The sequence below is a fragment of the Eretmochelys imbricata genome, chromosome 6 (assembly GCF_965152235.1).
Source record: "Eretmochelys imbricata isolate rEreImb1 chromosome 6, rEreImb1.hap1, whole genome shotgun sequence".
NCBI lineage: Eukaryota > Metazoa > Chordata > Testudines > Cheloniidae > Eretmochelys > Eretmochelys imbricata.
In genome coordinates this window covers 73,385,991-73,402,664 of record NC_135577.1, presented here as the reverse complement: position 1 = coordinate 73,402,664, position 16,674 = coordinate 73,385,991, and the positions used below count along the sequence as shown (strand labels likewise).

Genomic DNA, 16,674 nt, shown 5'->3' with positions numbered 1-16,674 from the left:
AGCCAGTGAGGAGGGCTGCAAGGTGGCGACCTTGCAGAGGTTCTTGTCTGAGACCCAGCAAACCTCATTGCTCTAGTACGACTCTGAGCACCTTCTCTCTTCTGTCCCTTCCAGAGTCCAAAGGGAGATGGTGATGAGGAGGAGGAAGGAGGATCTCATGAGGCCCCAGTGTCAACATTCATCATGCTCTTTGCAATGAGAGCCTGAAACTTTCCAGCGCTGAACATTTCTGTGTCTCATCTACCACCACACCCTGAAATCAAATTCACAGCTAGGTGAACCAGGCACTGTACAAACATGTCAGAGCTGCCTCCGCCCCCTTCTCTCCCGCTCTCTCTTGCCTTCTCCTTTCTCTCTCAAGTTTCTCGGAGAGTCAACGGATTCCAGCGTGAGAATATTTCCACCTCACCACTGGTTCCGGAGCAGTGAGAAATCTGGGGTAAGCTTCAGATCGCAGGTCTGGGGACGGTCACTGGGTTTGCTTTTTGTATTTAAAACAACAACATTCTAATGGCTGCGGTTTCATGTGATTTGTTCCCTCTGTTTACAGAGGACTAGGTTTGTCAGTTTAAACTAACCTCTCAGTGGCTGTGCTTCTATGGGTTAACCCCTTCTCTTTGGAGCTGCATTTTCAATCTTAGCAGTGCCAGGAATGCATGTGCTGAGCTCTTGTGTGTTGGCAATACCACTTTAGGGCAATGTGAGAGGAGAGCAGTGGGGTTTGTGGAGCTTTTCCCTTCAGATCTGGTTCTGGAAGGGAAAGAAAACTGGGACCTGGGCTCCTTTGGGAAGGAATTTACTCCATCTTTGCTCCTATAGCCCAGCAACACCGTCCACCAATCGGGTTTGCTGGATGGCAGTGGTAGTTTCCCTGCAGCCCTTTTTCTACTCAGAATTGTCCTCTACTGGCATTCTCACAGTGGGACAGTCAGTGAGATCTCCTTTCTTTCACCTCCCCATCCCCTTTAGACAAGCAAGAATGTGTGTCTCTTACGGGGACGTGGCATTTGGGACCTGTTAGTGTAAGCTGTCAACAACGTGGAGCATGGAAAGAAAATCCCTTGCTGGACTTGGCAGTTGGTGAGGAAGGTTAAAGTCACCCCTGATGATGCTTGGGAAAGCAGACAGCCCATGTCAGGAACATACCTACTGGCTCTCTGTATGCAAGATGTAACAATATCTCCAGAGAGCCCCTTATATCTGCAGGGACCCTCACCATACCTATCAGAGATACTTATTGATTCACCAGCTAAAACCCCTCATGCCCATATCCCTGCATTTCTTCTTTGCTATGTCAGCTAAGACCCTTTCAGCACAGCTGCTGACATATTGTGTTGTATATCTGAAGTATCAGGAAACTGGCTAATTTCATACTATTTGAAAACCATTTGTCAGATTTACATTGGCAATGTACACACAATCTCTTTTAACCAAGTGATCTCTCTCTCTCTCTCACACACACACACACACACACACACACACACACACACACACACACACACTCACACGCCTACGCACACACTCACACGCCTACGCACACACACATGGAGAAGGTAGGTCTGTGTGGCAATTGTCCAGTAATATTTACTGATCCATTTCTCCTCTTGTTTGCCAGGATATTAAGTGACTTAATGTACTGGAGGACCGAACTGTGAAGTAGTCTGAGAAGAAGAAGAGACGCACATAGCTGGTAAGTGAGTACTCAAAGGTGGGGCTTGGGAATATGTACAAAATGAGGCATTTGCTGAAAAGATAAAAGGCCAATCCCCCTTTTGAAGCCCATCCTAAAACAATGCCCAGTGCAGCTGAATCCCTAAATTGCTGCTTGTGAAAGGGGTGCTGCTGTACTGGCATTGTATAAATTCTCTCTCCCCGAAGCAGTCAAGTCATTAATCATGTGGTAAGACTGTGTATTGATGCTCACATTGTGCAGCATATTGATATGTATGAACAATGGCTTATAAATAAGCTATTAGTAAATAGGCTGGTCAACTAGTATAAAGACCTGTTTGTGATATTAGCAACTGGGCTTCAAAGCAGCCTGTAAGTGCCCCTCTGTGGTGTGCTACCTGTGAACATTCATGTGAAAAACATTTTGTGTGTAAGAACGTTCATGAGAGAGAATCTGGGGCCCAGTAGGTGAGATTCAGTTAACTGAGAAACAAAATTTGCTTTGTGACTAAACAAAATTCCTTACAGAGGAAAGTGTATGTACTTGGTAAAAGTTCAGCATCCTATCATGGAACAGAAACAACAGCATGCGAGCTGGGTGACCAGTCCCAAACGTCAAATAACGAATTCTCAGTATCCGTTCCTAACTGGATATTTGCTGTGAACAGTTTGTGAACAACCCACAGGTCAAACATGTTTGTCAAAACTATTTGATGTGTTCGTAAAAATCACAATCGGTTCAAAGACCATTCATGAGCAGCGAGAAAGGGCTAAATATGTCGAGTAAACTGTTTGAAACAATTAGACAGATTAGCTCTAATTGTAAGTAAAAATGCATTTAACTACATACATCCCATTCCCCTGGATCATATAATATTTTATTTTCAGACCTAGACTCCATGATTTTTGTTCCTGATAATCAAGGTTTATCTATCTTTGTAGAAGGATGGTATCTAAGGCCCCATGTCACCATAATGCTCCGTTGGTCTGGCTCAGACATAATGCCCTGGGAATCCAGTTAACACTCCTCTTCAGTCAGTGACAGAATCTCTAGTGGTTAACATAAGATGCTACCCTCCTCAGCCCCAGAGGTTAGGGGAGAGCACATTTATCATCACACCAATCTCAGACCCTGCCAGATCAGGATCTAAACCATGGGACCAATTTTCCACTCTATCACATCACTTTTGCTCCTGTGCATCTCTGTTGATATGAATGGGTTATACCAATGCTGTCAACATTTGTTAACCTTTATGCTGAAATGTTCCCAATTAATACTGAGTTGTTAAACATAAAGGTCCAAGAAAACCCAGCTTGGTTTTCAGATTCAAGCTTCTAGGTTCGTTTCAGAAAAACTGTTTAGTAGGATCACTAGGCAACACTTTGAATGATACAACCAAACTTTATTAAAGAATAGGGTGACCATATTTCCCTCTGCTGAATATGCGACACCTGGTAAAATTACTCGTATTCAAGTGAGTTCAACGGCCATCAATCAGAACTATGCAGTACAAATGTTAAAATTAACATGAAGTTGACTGAGCCCCCATTAAAAAGAAATACTGCATAGTTAGATTCTTTTTATTTACCTTCTTATCTTTAAGGCTTTAGGGTTCACATAGGGAGGGGTGACACACACACCTCCTCCCACTCCATGGGGAGAGGTGACACACACACACACTCCCGTACACCTCTCTCACACGAGGGGGTCACCAACCCGAACTTCTCTGCCAGCGCTCTCTGCCCTCCATGCCTGGCTGGGCCCCTGGGATGGACCTGCCTCTCCTGGTACATGGCATTGCACCTTCCCAAGGCAACGTGGTGGGGGGGGGAATGAAGGCCCCCAAATTCTACCAGCGTTTACACCAGAATGTGGCCAGCAGCAGCCTTTTGGCACTGTTCAGGAGGGAAGGGATGGGAGCTGCTTCCAGCCGCAGGGGAGGAGGAGAGGAGGAAGGGATGACCTGGCTTGTGTCTTTGCAGAGCTCATCTCTTCTTCTCCGCCGTCCCCCTCCGGCTGGAAACAGCTTGTTCCTTCCTGCCCATACAGTGTCGAAAGGCAGCTAACACCTCCAGGCTGCTGCTGGCCACCGACATAACCCAGCTGCCTCCTGTTGCCACCACCTCCCCACTGGCTACAGGAAGGAAGGAAGGGGCAGGAAGGGGTTAAGCCCTAAGGCTGCATTGTGCACCAGGGCTCAGGGAACCTGACTGCAGGAACTTCAGAAAATGGGCCAGAGAGGTGGCTCAGTAGGGAAGGGTGCCTAGGGGGATGGAGCAGCCCCGCGCTCCCTTGGGCAGGACCCAGGGCAGGGGAAGGGGGGTGAAGAGGGGGGCTAAGCTCCTGCCCCAGGGCTGCCATGGAGTCAGCAGGTTCGGGGTGTGAACAGGCTGGAAATCACTTCCCCCGCCCCACTCCAGAGCTTAGCTGAAGGGCGGAGAGGCTTCCCCGTACCAGCGCTGTGCGGGGCTTTGGCACATGCAAGGCTCGGCTCCTCCTGGCCAACATCCCAGGCCGGAGGGTCTTGGGCTTTCCCAGGGTGCCGGCCCAGCCAGAGGCAGTGGGGGAAGGAAGGAGCCTGCCAGCCAGGCTGCTGGTGAGCTGAGCGCTCTGACCAGAGGCTGGTTCCCCGCCAGGGGGTTATGAAGGAACAGCGGGGCTGGGGTGTAGGGGCGAAGGAGCAAAGCAGGGAGAGGACAGCAAGAGGGGGAACACGTAAAGGGCTGATGGGTGGGCTACAGAGGCAACACGTAATGGCTGCTGCCTGGCACCTGCCCATTCTCACCAGCCACCAGAGCTCGCAGTGTGCAGCCAGTGCTGGCCAGAAACAGGATGCAGGGCAGGGCCTGAGAGCTGGCTTGGGGTGGGGGCTGCACTGATGGACCAGCATGAGGAGCGGCCGACCCTGTGTGCTGCATCTTCACCCCGCCACCAGCCTTGCACACCCACCCCCATCGTCGGCCACTGGACACCCCCTCCACTCACTGCTGGCATAATGGTATCCTTTGGATGCCAACTGCAGCTCTCCCTTCCAATTTAGCAAAACTGCTCCTTTTATACTCTATTATAGTACTCATTAACGTTAAACTGTCCTTTACCATAATTCTATTTCTTCCACCTTCTTATTGGCTCTTTACACTGCACATTATTTAAATTGACATCTGCACCAATGTCCTTCGCATACTAGCAATATAGATAACATTTTAATAAACCATTCACAATTTTCATAAACATTTATTAAAAACGTTGCTTAAACCAGTTATAATCCAAACATAATGGTAACAAAGCCCTGGGTCACGTCCTTGCTCACTCTTATTTTCCCATAACACACTGTCTCCAACTTATCTTTGCCTTTTCTCACACTAGCAACTTCAATTTCCCCTACTCCTCTACACCGAGGGTTTGGACCCACGTTAGCCTAACTTCACCTTCGCTTCTTAATCCAAACTATCCTTTTGGTTACAGTGTAAACCAGGTGCACTGGAGGGGAGAATCGGGCCATATCCGTTTAACATAGCTCCTGCACGGTATCTAAAGGGCAAACTCAGGTTCCTGGGTGGCAGCAGGTTTGTGCTGCTACCTTGCTGAATTAACCCTTGAGCAGTATTGATATTACTTTTGTTTTTAGATTGATTGCCTTGGTCTTACATAAGAGTCAAACATTAACATAGTTGGATAAAATAAAAATCCAGGCTCCTGGTCCCTTCAAAACCCTTTATAAGAAATGTATCTTCACCCTATATATGATGATGTTGTTGCCCTTACAAATCAGAGGCTCCTCCCATTCCCATCCCTTCTGTAGTCTAAGAGCTGGGTGACAAAATAACCGATACCTGAGAGGAGGTGTGGTCTGAATTGTGGCTGCAGGGTCATTTTAGTGTAGTGGGTACAGCAGGGGGCTGGGGATCAGTCAGGGTCTAGGTTCTAAGATCAGTTTATATGACTCACTGTATGGTTTGGGTAGGGTTGCCAATTTTCTAGTCACACAAAAAAAATCCTAGACCCGCCCCTTCCCTAAGGCCCCCGTCCCCCACTCACTACATTCCCTCTCCCTCGGTGGCTCCCTCTCCTCCACCCTCACTCACTTTCGCTGGGCTAGGGCAGGGGTTGGGGTGCAGGAGCGGGGTGAGGACTCCAGCTGTGGGTGTGGGTTCTGGGGTGGGGCCAGAAATGAGGGGTTTGGGGTGCAGGAGGAGGCTCCAGGTTGGGGGGTGGAGCAGGGGGATTTGGAGTGCGGGAGGGGGCTGCAGGTTGAGGCAGGGGGTTGGGGCTTGGGGTTGGGGCGTGGGCTTACCTCGGGCGGCTCCCAGTCAGTGGTACAGTGCGGGGCTAAGGCAGACTGCCTGCCTGTCCTGGCACCACACTGTGCGTGCTCCAGAAGCAGCCAGCTGGTCCGGGTCCTAGGCGGAGGGGAGTGGGCACGGGCAGGAGGCTCCACGCACTGCTCTCACCCGCAGGGATCACCACCACCCCAGCTCCCACTGGCCAATGAGAGTGCGGACCCAGTGCTCAGGGGCGGAGGGGGGCCTGTGGACCCCCCCTACCTAGGAGACAGACCTGCTGACTGCTTCTGGGGCGCAGTGCGGTTTCAGCCAGGACAGGTAGGGACTAACCTGCCTTAGCGCCGCAGCACCGCTGACCGGACTTTTAACTGTCTGGTCGGTGGTGCTGACCAGAGCCGCCAGGGTCCCTTTTCTACAGGGCATGCCAGTCAAAAACCAGACACCTGGTCACCCTAGGTTTGGGGTAAGTCACTTTACAGCTCTGTGCCTCAGTTCTCCATCTGTAAAATGGGGATAATACAATTGACCAGTGTCACAGGCTGGTGGCAGGTTTAGTGTTTTCATAAAGCACTTTGAACTGCGTGACTGCAAAGCAATGTGTTATTACCTACATTATGACAAGTGGGGAATCAACTTGTCTTTATTATTGTTTGGAAGTCGTTAAAATTGTCTCCAAAACCTTGCTAGCCTAGCTACTGGTGTCATCATGATCAGGTGGCATGCTCCTGCCATCTCAGCACATTTCCACCACATTGCTAAGGCACGCATCCTGAGGCCTGAGTCTTCATTGCGTGGGCAGTTACATCTGGGCACAGTGAGTGTAAAATGCTACCATTTTGATTTGGTAGCACCCTTTGCACAGATGTAGATGACTTCGCAAGGTGCAGGACAAATGGAGAATCAGGGCTTGGGATCTTCCTTATATAGTGAGTCCCAAGGAAGGGCAAGCTTAGCAAATGTCTCCACAGTGTCTTGAATTAATGAGCAGTCTGTTATGATGGCCAGTGGAGAGCATGTGAAAAAACATGATTTTTTAAAAATGAAAACAATCCATCTTCATTTTTGGATGCACCTCAGGGAATCTACAGGTGGGCTGTGTGGTGCTTGGAGTGTCCACTGTGAATGGAATGGGACTGTGAATGTAGGGAAGTGTCCATCTGTGATTCAAGGCAAGTGAGAGAGGTGGCTGAAAGGTGCCCCCCTCTCAGCAGAGCTAATTGAGAGTGAGTCCTGTGGATCGATCTCTGAGGCTGGGAAAAGCAGTGCTGGTGTTACATTGGTATTTGCTAACCCTAATCCTCCAGTCGATCTAATAAGAGGAACAGAAAGGCTACGTCTACACAGGGATAAAAAACCTGTGGCCGGCCTGGGTCAGCTGACTGGGCTCGCGGTGCTCGGGCTTAGGGGCTAAAAAGTCGCTGTGTAGATGCAAGGGTTGAGAGTCCCAGAACTCAGCTCCAGCCTGAGCCTGAATGACTACATCTACATCGTGATGTTTAGCCCTGCAGCGAGAGCCTGAGCTCAAAGGTCTCCACGGTGATTTGTAGCCTTGCAGCCCAAGCTCTTCCAGCCCGAGTCAGCTGACCTGCGCCAATGCAGGTCTTCTATCCCTGTGTAGGTGTACCCAGTGAGGCTACTCTTCTAGATCTTGCAGCTAAAGTACTGGGCTGTGACTCAGGAGATCAAAGTTCAGTCACTGGCTGTGCTACAGGCTTCCTGTGTGAACTTGAATAAGTCATTTAATCTCTGTCTCATCTGTACCTGAAGATGATAGTAGTTCCCCTCCTCCCAACTTTTGTCAGTCAAATACAGCCTTATTATTTCATAAAGAAAGAAGCTGGCTAACGTTTGGGTTGTGATAGTATTAGATTTGCACAGTACAAAAGCTCCTTCCTTTCGAAGAGCTTTTATGTCATCAGATGTAAATTTGGCCCAGTATGTCTAAAAACCACAGAGGAGCATGACAATAAATACTGTTCACAATAAGCTCAGGAAAGATATATTTATTATGTGGCCTATTTTGCTCTTAATGGATGAGACAAGAAAAGAAAAAAACCAACAATTTAGTTTCATGGTCCTTCCCATCCTTTTGGTAAAAGCCATGTATCAAATGTTGGGAGTTTGCATTTCCTTTCTCATCTGTCACAAAATAAACCCAGCAACATAACAGATAAGTCTCTCCTAATCTTATTTCTAACAGAATATTAATCTGTACGCCTGGGTATGTGTTCACACAGGATTTAGAGCATTACATCAGTCTGCAGTGCTGTTAGGTTGCATGGTGCACCCATCTTGCCAGACATACAGCTTTATTATCAGAAAAAAATGTAGGACTTGAAACACTGAAAGTTATAGTGCAGCAGCAAACGTAATCTCTTCCTTTAGGGAAGCAAAGCACCTAAACCAACATTTCCAAAGCCCAGGGCCTCAGATCAAGGTGCAGAGAGGGATCACGGCAGGACACCGCACTCTCAGATCCCATTTCAAATATAGAATCATAGAGATGTAGGGTGGGAAGTGACATCGAGAGGCTGTCTAGCCTCCTGCCATTAGCCCCCACCTTTTTTCCCCTCCACCCACTCTTTACTGGTTGTTAGCCCTGGCTGTATAAAGTTTCATTTAGATTTGAAAACTCTTAGGGAAGGAAACTGACAGTTTTGTTTGTCTGCAAAGTGCTATGAACGTCTATGACATGGAGTAAATAATGATCATGTCAGGTCAGTAAACATTAGGATTCTATAGGGCTTGGAATGCAATAAAATACTTTGTGTGTATTATACATACCCAAACACATGGGTAATTATCTTGTTAGCATACACCATACTTGAAATGTGTTACACTGTTGTGACTTGCATCTCAGTGAATTTTAATGGGGTTTTCCTTTTGTTTGGGGGGTTCTCTGGGATCCCTCCCTGTGCTCTCTGACTCCAACTTCAACTCCCCCCTCCCGCCCATCACAGTGACTCTGCCTGCAGCCTGGCTGGACTGGATGAACTCCCGCAGCCCCTCTTTGTAGTCCTTCAACACTTTTCAGAGCAACAACTGAGGAGTCACTTGGGGACACTGGATTGATACTTTTCCCCATCCAGTATCTAAGAGTTCTGTGTTCTTGGTCCAGGGAGGGCATGACCCACCAAGCTTGGTAGCAGAATGGTGATGCCCACAGGGTAGAACTTCTCAGCCAGAACGGTGTTTCAGTTGCTGTAAGAAATTGTTCTAAATAAAAAATAATCAAGTAAGCATCAGACACCCTGCTACCTATTTCTCTCATTCACGTTGAGAGATTGAGAGAGAGAGAGTGAGTGTGTGTGTGTGTGTGTGTGTATACACATATACACACACACAATGACAGTCATAGTTTATATACCTGCCCTATGCACCAGTGAAGCTATAATTATATCAGGGAAGCTGATGAAATAACAAAGCACAAGAGCAAATTTGCTTTAGTATCTGAAATACTGTGTGATAACAAGGAACAATTCCTGCTACCATTTACTTCCTTCTTTCTTCTGACCAGCTGATCATTTTCTATGCCCCTCTGTTTCTCTGTTGTCTCCCAATCCCTCCTTCCAACTCTGATTTCCTTTCCTTCTTCCAACCTAATTCCCCCTTCCTCTCATCCGAGCCTAACCCTTCTCTCTGCTTGCCCCTTCTTTCCAGCTGATCCCTCCCACTGCTCTGAATCTGCCGTCTGTGATTTTTTTCTCCTGCTCGCTAGCAGATGTGACAGCTTTTGGAACTATATTATCTGTGAAAAGCTATATCTGGAGTTAAAAAATCTGACGTGGTTTCCTAGGCAACAGAAATGGATCATTGAGAGAATTTAAATCTCCAGCTGCTTTTGTCTCAGGGTAGTGACTTTTATTATTTATGTTTATGACATTTCTACCAGTAGGACTATCAGGAGTGAATGAAAAGACTAGAGTCTAGTAGATTACTATGGTGTCAGTGTCCTAGGATATGTATGGCAGATTAAGGGGATGTTGTCTAATAGTTTAAGGCTAAAGTGGAGGTTTTGTGTTTATTTACAAAATCTAAGTCTTATATGATAAAAATATTCTTATTAATTTGTTTTTGGATAGCAAAGGGCATGTTTTAGTTTTTCTTATTTAAACATTCTCCTGATGGAAACTCAAATATTCTAGCCAATACAGAAGAACAAGTGTAACTGACCATTCTCATTTCACTGCCCAAGCTGAGTAAAATGGAAAACCTGAAGGATTATTAAAGATTATGGGAATTTAGATACCTATTTTTAATATATGATTTTTTTTATCCTGACCGTGTTCATTTAAACTACAACCACCTGTCCAATATCAGACTGTATTTATAATCAAAGCAATCAATGTAAAGCAAATGTAATTGGAAACCCAGAGGTACACCTAGGTTTCCAGGGTTGGATGCATTTTATCATTATGATACTCATACTACTAGCCAAAAAGACACAAAGACCAAATTTTCAGATAGCTGCTGTAAATGTGACCATGAACTTAATGGATACATATTTCTGCATATGTGAACCATACTTTTGTCTATACCAATGCAGTAAGTTCTTTCAAAAGGGTGATTTGCAGGCACAATTATCTAATGTGAATGCACCAATGTTTTGTTTATGTACATGCAAAGTGATATGCTGGGGTAGATCTACTTTTGAAACCTGGTTGAAAATTTGGCCCCAAATGGAAAAGTGAACATTTTAATTCAATAATTCACACATAAAATCCAAGCATACTGAATCATAAAGGAATGCAACTAGTTATTATTTATGGATTTATTTTTACAACACCCCAAAGTGTGCTAGGGACTTTACAAACAAATAGAAAGCCATTGTCCTTGCCCTGTAGATCTTATAGTATAATTCACGATCTACCAAATTCACCGCCCATTTTGGTCAATTTCACAGTCATAAGGATTTAAAAAATAGTAAATTTCATGATTTCAGCTATTTAAATCTGAAATTTCATGATGTTATAATTGTTGGGATCCTGACCCAAAAAGGAATAATGTGTGTGTATGGGGGGGGGAGGGGTTGCAAGGTTATTGTAGGCGGGGGTTGCAGTACTGCTACCCTTACTTCTGCACTGCTGCTGACGGCGGCGCTGCCTTCAGAGCTGGGTGCCTGCCGAACGGCTGCCACTCTCTGGCCACCCAGTTCTGAAGGCAGTGGAGAAGTAAGGGTGGCAATATTGAAACCCCCCTAAAATAACCTTGTGACCCCCCCTGCAACTCCCTTTTGGGTCAGGACCCCCAATTTGAGAAACACTGGTCTCCCCTGTGAAATCTGTATAGTACAGGGTAAAAGCACGCACAAGATCAGATTTCAAGGTCCGTGACACGTTTTTCAGCTGTGAATTTGGTAGAGTCCAAAGTATAATTATGTATGGGATGCAATGAGGGAGGCTACAAAGAGTAGGGAGGGGGTAGATGAGGAAGAACAAGGGTTAAAACAATACGATCACTTGGTTACTCAGTTTAGGAATGTATGTTTCCTTCCTCAGGGCTCAGTGAAGAGGTTTTATTTAATAATTATTGACACACTTCTTGTCCCAGCAGAGGGTTGAGATTTAGAGCACTTTATCCAGTCCTTCCCACTTCCTGATTTATGTCAAATGCTGTGGAGCCTCTCTAGTAGCCCCACCTGTCCTCTGAACAGTGCCAAAACGAGTAGCTAGCAGGTCACTTCCCTTTTCAAGGGAATCTTCTGTAGTTCTTCTCCTTCAAGAATTGTCTCCAGAATTATTTCTCATTATTTATTATCTGAATTGCAGTAGTATTTAGGAGCCCCAGTCATGGACCAGGACCCCACTGTGCTGGGCTCTATACAGATACAGAACAAAGACCATCACTGCCCCAGTGAGCTCACCATTAGAGCATATGTGCCCTGGGTGCCATTGGAATTACCTCCAAAGCAAAGAGGGTTCTGGCAGCGCACCCTCTCAGGTGCAGAAGCGTGGCCTCACAGTGCTTCTCTAAATGGGCTTTTATTTGGCTGGCTTTTCTCTACATTGCTTCTCTGTTTTTCAGATGGAATAATAAGTCTGGGGTCTCTTGTGAGCATTTTGATGCAGCACAGTAATGCTGTGTTTGCATTTGAAAAGTCCGTATAAATGCCCTGCTGTGATATACAGTGTAAGGCCCCGATCCTGCAAATGCTTCATGCACATGATTAACTTTACTACCGTAAGTTGATTGATTCCACCCCTCCCTACTGTTTCAAGGGAACTGTGCATGGTAGTAAAGTTAAGCATGTGCATATGTTTTTGCAGGCTCCAGGCCCTAAGTACAGGAAATACAACAGTATGTTAAATAATCACTTTTTAACCACTGTACGCTGCTTTAAACTGTAGCTCTAAATGTAACAATGTGAATTATGTACAGCATTATACCATTAAGAGAGCATGATATTGAAGTGTATAGCATGTAAGGAAAATATCACCAGAAATGTTTGTGTCTCTACTGTGAAACAAATTATTTTCACTATATTCACTGTTGTCTTTGACCCATGACATACTTTTCCCTCAAAATAATCTAAAGCTGAGGTACTGGGAAAGGAGAAAGATCTTTCTGAAGTGTAAGAGCTTGGTGGGGGTCCAAAATCTGCTGTTGGATAGAGGGAAAGATCAGGAAGTGTCTATGTACACCAGTGGTTCTGTACAGATAATACAATAGTGCATCCAGCACTAATGTAATATTAAGGTTGGGAAATTGAACCGCAAATTTAGGAAAATCCAGAATCTCTACTTTCTCCCACAATGTTAATAATATTTATTTATTTATTTATTGTAATTCAGTAGCATCTAGGTGCCCGAGTCACGTGCTAGGCACTATACAAACACATAAGTAAAAGATGGTAACTGCCCATCCTATGTATTTCCTGTATGTATTATCAACAAACAATAATATGTTAAGGTTTAAATTGAACAAGAGAAAGAGATAAAGAAAATTCTATGTATGCAACATAATCAACTTCTGGGAATAACTTTAATTTGCAGGACTGACGTCCTTTTGAATGCTTGATTTTTCCACCTTAACATAGTATTAGCACTATTTTTTCCTTTTAATTTAGAAAAATGAAGAGCTAATAAAATAACTAGATCTGGAGTTCTTTGGCCTAGGAAACTGTAATTATGTGTCGGTTTCTAGAACCCAGCATCAGAATGCAGTGTTCCTTTGCTGAGGCACCCTAACTTCAGGCGTTAATACCTTGAATAAAGGAACAGAGTAATTACTTCTGACTCATGCTTGTTCGCTCTAAATGGGATACAAGAGTGATCGGGGTGTCTTTCTGAGGGGAAAAAGGCAGAGGACCAGGACAGAGGAAGTCCTGCAAGGAAACCCTAGGGACAGTGAAGCTTGGGGAGAAAGTTTAGGCTCAAGTTTGTGTTTTGGTGAGTAACCCTCAGGAACTTTGTTGAGGAACCTGTCAGGAATTTCACCCATTTATTATTTGTTCATGATAGAGTCTACTGTGTGCAAGGCCTTTTTTAGACATTCAGGAAGTGACGGTCCCTGCCCCCAAAGAACTCACAATTTAAGGACAGATAGCCAAGTAGACAGACGTTACAGGAAGGGGCACAAAAAACAGGGATTTTCTTCAGTGGAGATTATAAATTGCTTAAACTAGGGCTGCTCAGTTTATGCTACAGAGCTTTAGCACTGAGCCTCTGCTGAAGCATTTTACCTAGACTGAGCTATCTAAAATGCTAAGCCTCTGCTGAAGGCTCCCTGGCTGTTTCTCTCCTCATGACCTTTCACAAGCTGCATTTCTAATATTATCATTCTAACAGTGGCATTCTTGACAGTTTGTAACTTTCTTGAACTGGAGATACTTGATTTATGGAATTTACAGGCTCAAGCAGCTTTAGGAGGACAGTAAAGTGTCCCTGCTAAACATGCCCTTAAAGCCCCAAATAGAAAACACTCTAGGTCGGATACATGAAATTGCTGACTTTAAACATTTGTAACTTTGAAACCAAAGAACCAATTTTCCACTAATTTTTTCCAGACTTGATAAAATCTCCTCAGCAAGTTTGACCTTGCTAGCTATTTGTATTGAGGTGGTCAGGAGCTGCAAGTTTGGGATTCAGCTTTTGAACACCTCAAAGTTCAAAAGTATTGGACTTGTGGCTTTATTCTCAGCCTATTATAAAAATAGGGGCCATTCACAAAAATCAAATCCAGCTCTGGATTTAATACCCTACCTCCCCACATCCAGAAAAAGCCCCTTTAAAAATACAGATAAAACTGAGCTTTTGGTTCAGGCCTATCTCAACTTTTAAAGTTACCTGCAGATAAAAATTTGGCTCAACTTACATTGCTTAAATTAAAAAAAAAAAAAAATCTCTTTGGTCTTCTCTGCTCTCGGGAGAGTAGGAGCAATAACTCGCTGCCGATGCAGCTCCTCTGGTGATGGCAGTGGAGGCAGCTATAGATAGGGCTCAGGCTCTTTTTCTCTGTTATCTAACCTTAAATCTGAGTAGATTTAAATGCAAAGTCATAAAAACGGCTATCGACATTCTCCCCCATTACTCCCAACAGGGTAGCTACATCAGTGGTGATTTATGGATCCTAGTGTAAGCTCAGCTATTTAGGCTAAAAGACCAAGGCTGGAAAAACTCAGGTGAAAAGGAATTTGTACGAGCAATGGAAAAAGAAGGGTTAGACTGGAAATTCGAATGCAGCTATAACTGTAGGTGTGGTTGCCAACCCTCCAAGATTGTCCTGGAGTTTCCAGGAATTAAAGATTATATCATGTGATGAAACCTCCAGGAATATGTCCAACCACAATTAGCGACCCTAATTGGAGCCGTACAATAACTACTGTGAAGACCATATAAATGACTAGATCTAATGCATTTGATCTCTCTGATTCAGGCATCATGTTCCGCAAAAAGAAGAAGAAACGACCGGAGATCTCTGCTCCGCAGAACTTCCAGCATCGGGTCCACACCTCGTTCGATCCAAAAGAGGGTAAATTCATTGGCCTGCCCCCTCAATGGCAGAACATTCTCGACACCCTGAAACGCCCAAAGCCAGTCGTAGACCCTTCAAGAATCACCAGGATGCAGCTTCAACCTATGAAGGTGAAAGATGAAAGTTAATCCTTCCCATTCTCTCAAATGCAGTGCAGCCCAAGTGAAGCAATGCCTCCTATGTTCTTCAGAATAAAAATGTCCTATTAATGTTACAGGGTGATCTGTAAGGAGACCAGGGAAGGTCAAGGTATAGGTTTTGATCAAGTTTTATCTTCTGTGAAGGCAGAGTAAAACCTCTCTTGTTTTAAAGAAAAAACAGGGTCAGCAGTAGAACCTCAGCGATAACTAAAACAACTACACTACTGCAGTTAAACTAACCCAGGGGTTCTCAAACTGGGGGTCATGAGGATATTATGTGGGGGTCACAGGCTGTCAGCCCTGTGCATGGCAGATCTCTGGCTCCAAAGGAAGGGTGACAAAATAGAAGTTCGCCCAGAGTGCCATTTTCCCTAAGGCCATTCCTTGGACTGAGACAACATTAGAGGGCTTGATTGTTCAGCAGCTGAAGAGCTACACTGAACTGCAGATCCATCAGAACACTGAGACTGGCAAACATAAACATGTAATTTATAATTTAACAGTCAGACACACAGGCCGGAATGGCACTGGGGGAGGCTTGCAGGGGCTATAGCCACCCCAAAATTTGCCTTCGCTCCCCCTCCCAGTACAAAGGGCAAACATTGCAGAGACGAAAGGGTGGCATGGTATAGCATTGCCACCCTTACTTCTGCAGTTATGCACTGCTGGCGGTGGCAGCACTGTCTCCAGACCTGGGCGCCCAGCCAGCAGCCCCGGCTTTCTGGCCACCCAGCTCTGAAAGCACCACCTGCCGCCAGCAGCAGCACAGAGGTAAGGGTGGCAATGGGGCGCTAAGTCTGCTGTGAACAGTGATATTGACAAAGTTTCTTCGCCCCCTCTCCCAGTATTAATCAGTAACTATTTAAAAAAATCTTTTCTGCTTATAACAATAATTTGATAAATGTGTTTTAGTCTTAATTTAAAAGCTGTGAGAAAAAGTAAATTCATTTATAACAATAGGGTTATAAATTTAGCATTTAAATATAAAAAATGTGTTTTTTAATATAATTATAAGTGGGGTCACACTCAGGGGCTTGCTGTGTGAAAAGTGTCGCCAATACAAAAAGTTTGAGAACCACTGAACCAGTCATTCAACTACCCTTCCGTAAGAAATGGACCTTGGAGAGCTCCCAGCATATCCATAGGGAATATGATCCTAGGTTTGGCCTAACAAATTAGTGAACCACCTGTGCATCTGAAAGGGGTGAAAGAGCAAGTCCCATATCTTACTGCCCCATTTGCAAGCCTGAGTGATGAGTTTGTACTGTCCTCCCTGTGCTTCAGTCAGGAGGAGGAGGTGAGGTTACATTGGCCACAGCTTAAGCTAGTGGATCATTTAGAAACCATTACTATTACCCAAGTTTGCATTGCTGAGGTAAACTATAAACACAGACTGCTGAGGTTTAGGAGTGAACTAAAATGGTAATTTAGGCTTATTCACCCTACTGAATAGACTCCTGGAGCCGGGTTCCTGACCTTTTTTTTTTTTGGCGTGGAGGTGGGGCTTTTCCTTTTCCTTACTTTTGTGTAAAGGTGGTGGAACCAGTTTGCAGTCAATGTCCCAATCCAAGTGGTGATTGACAGAGCAGTTCAAACTGAAGGCAGA

General features: G+C 45.0%; 1 protein-coding gene across 1 annotated transcript in view; it reads left to right on the top strand.

The window, feature by feature from the left end:
- The first annotated feature begins 347 nt into the window (after window positions 1–347).
- PAK6 (p21 (RAC1) activated kinase 6) overlaps window positions 348–16,674 on the top strand; it is a 28,869-nt gene continuing 12,542 nt past the window's right edge. Inside the window, exons 1-3 of the mRNA XM_077820279.1 lie at window positions 348–439; window positions 1,616–1,690; window positions 14,830–15,038. Coding sequence (XP_077676405.1) covers window positions 14,835–15,038 — 204 coding nt within the window. The 5' untranslated portion in view covers window positions 348–439; window positions 1,616–1,690; window positions 14,830–14,834. The remainder of the gene's footprint in view (window positions 440–1,615; window positions 1,691–14,829; window positions 15,039–16,674) is intronic.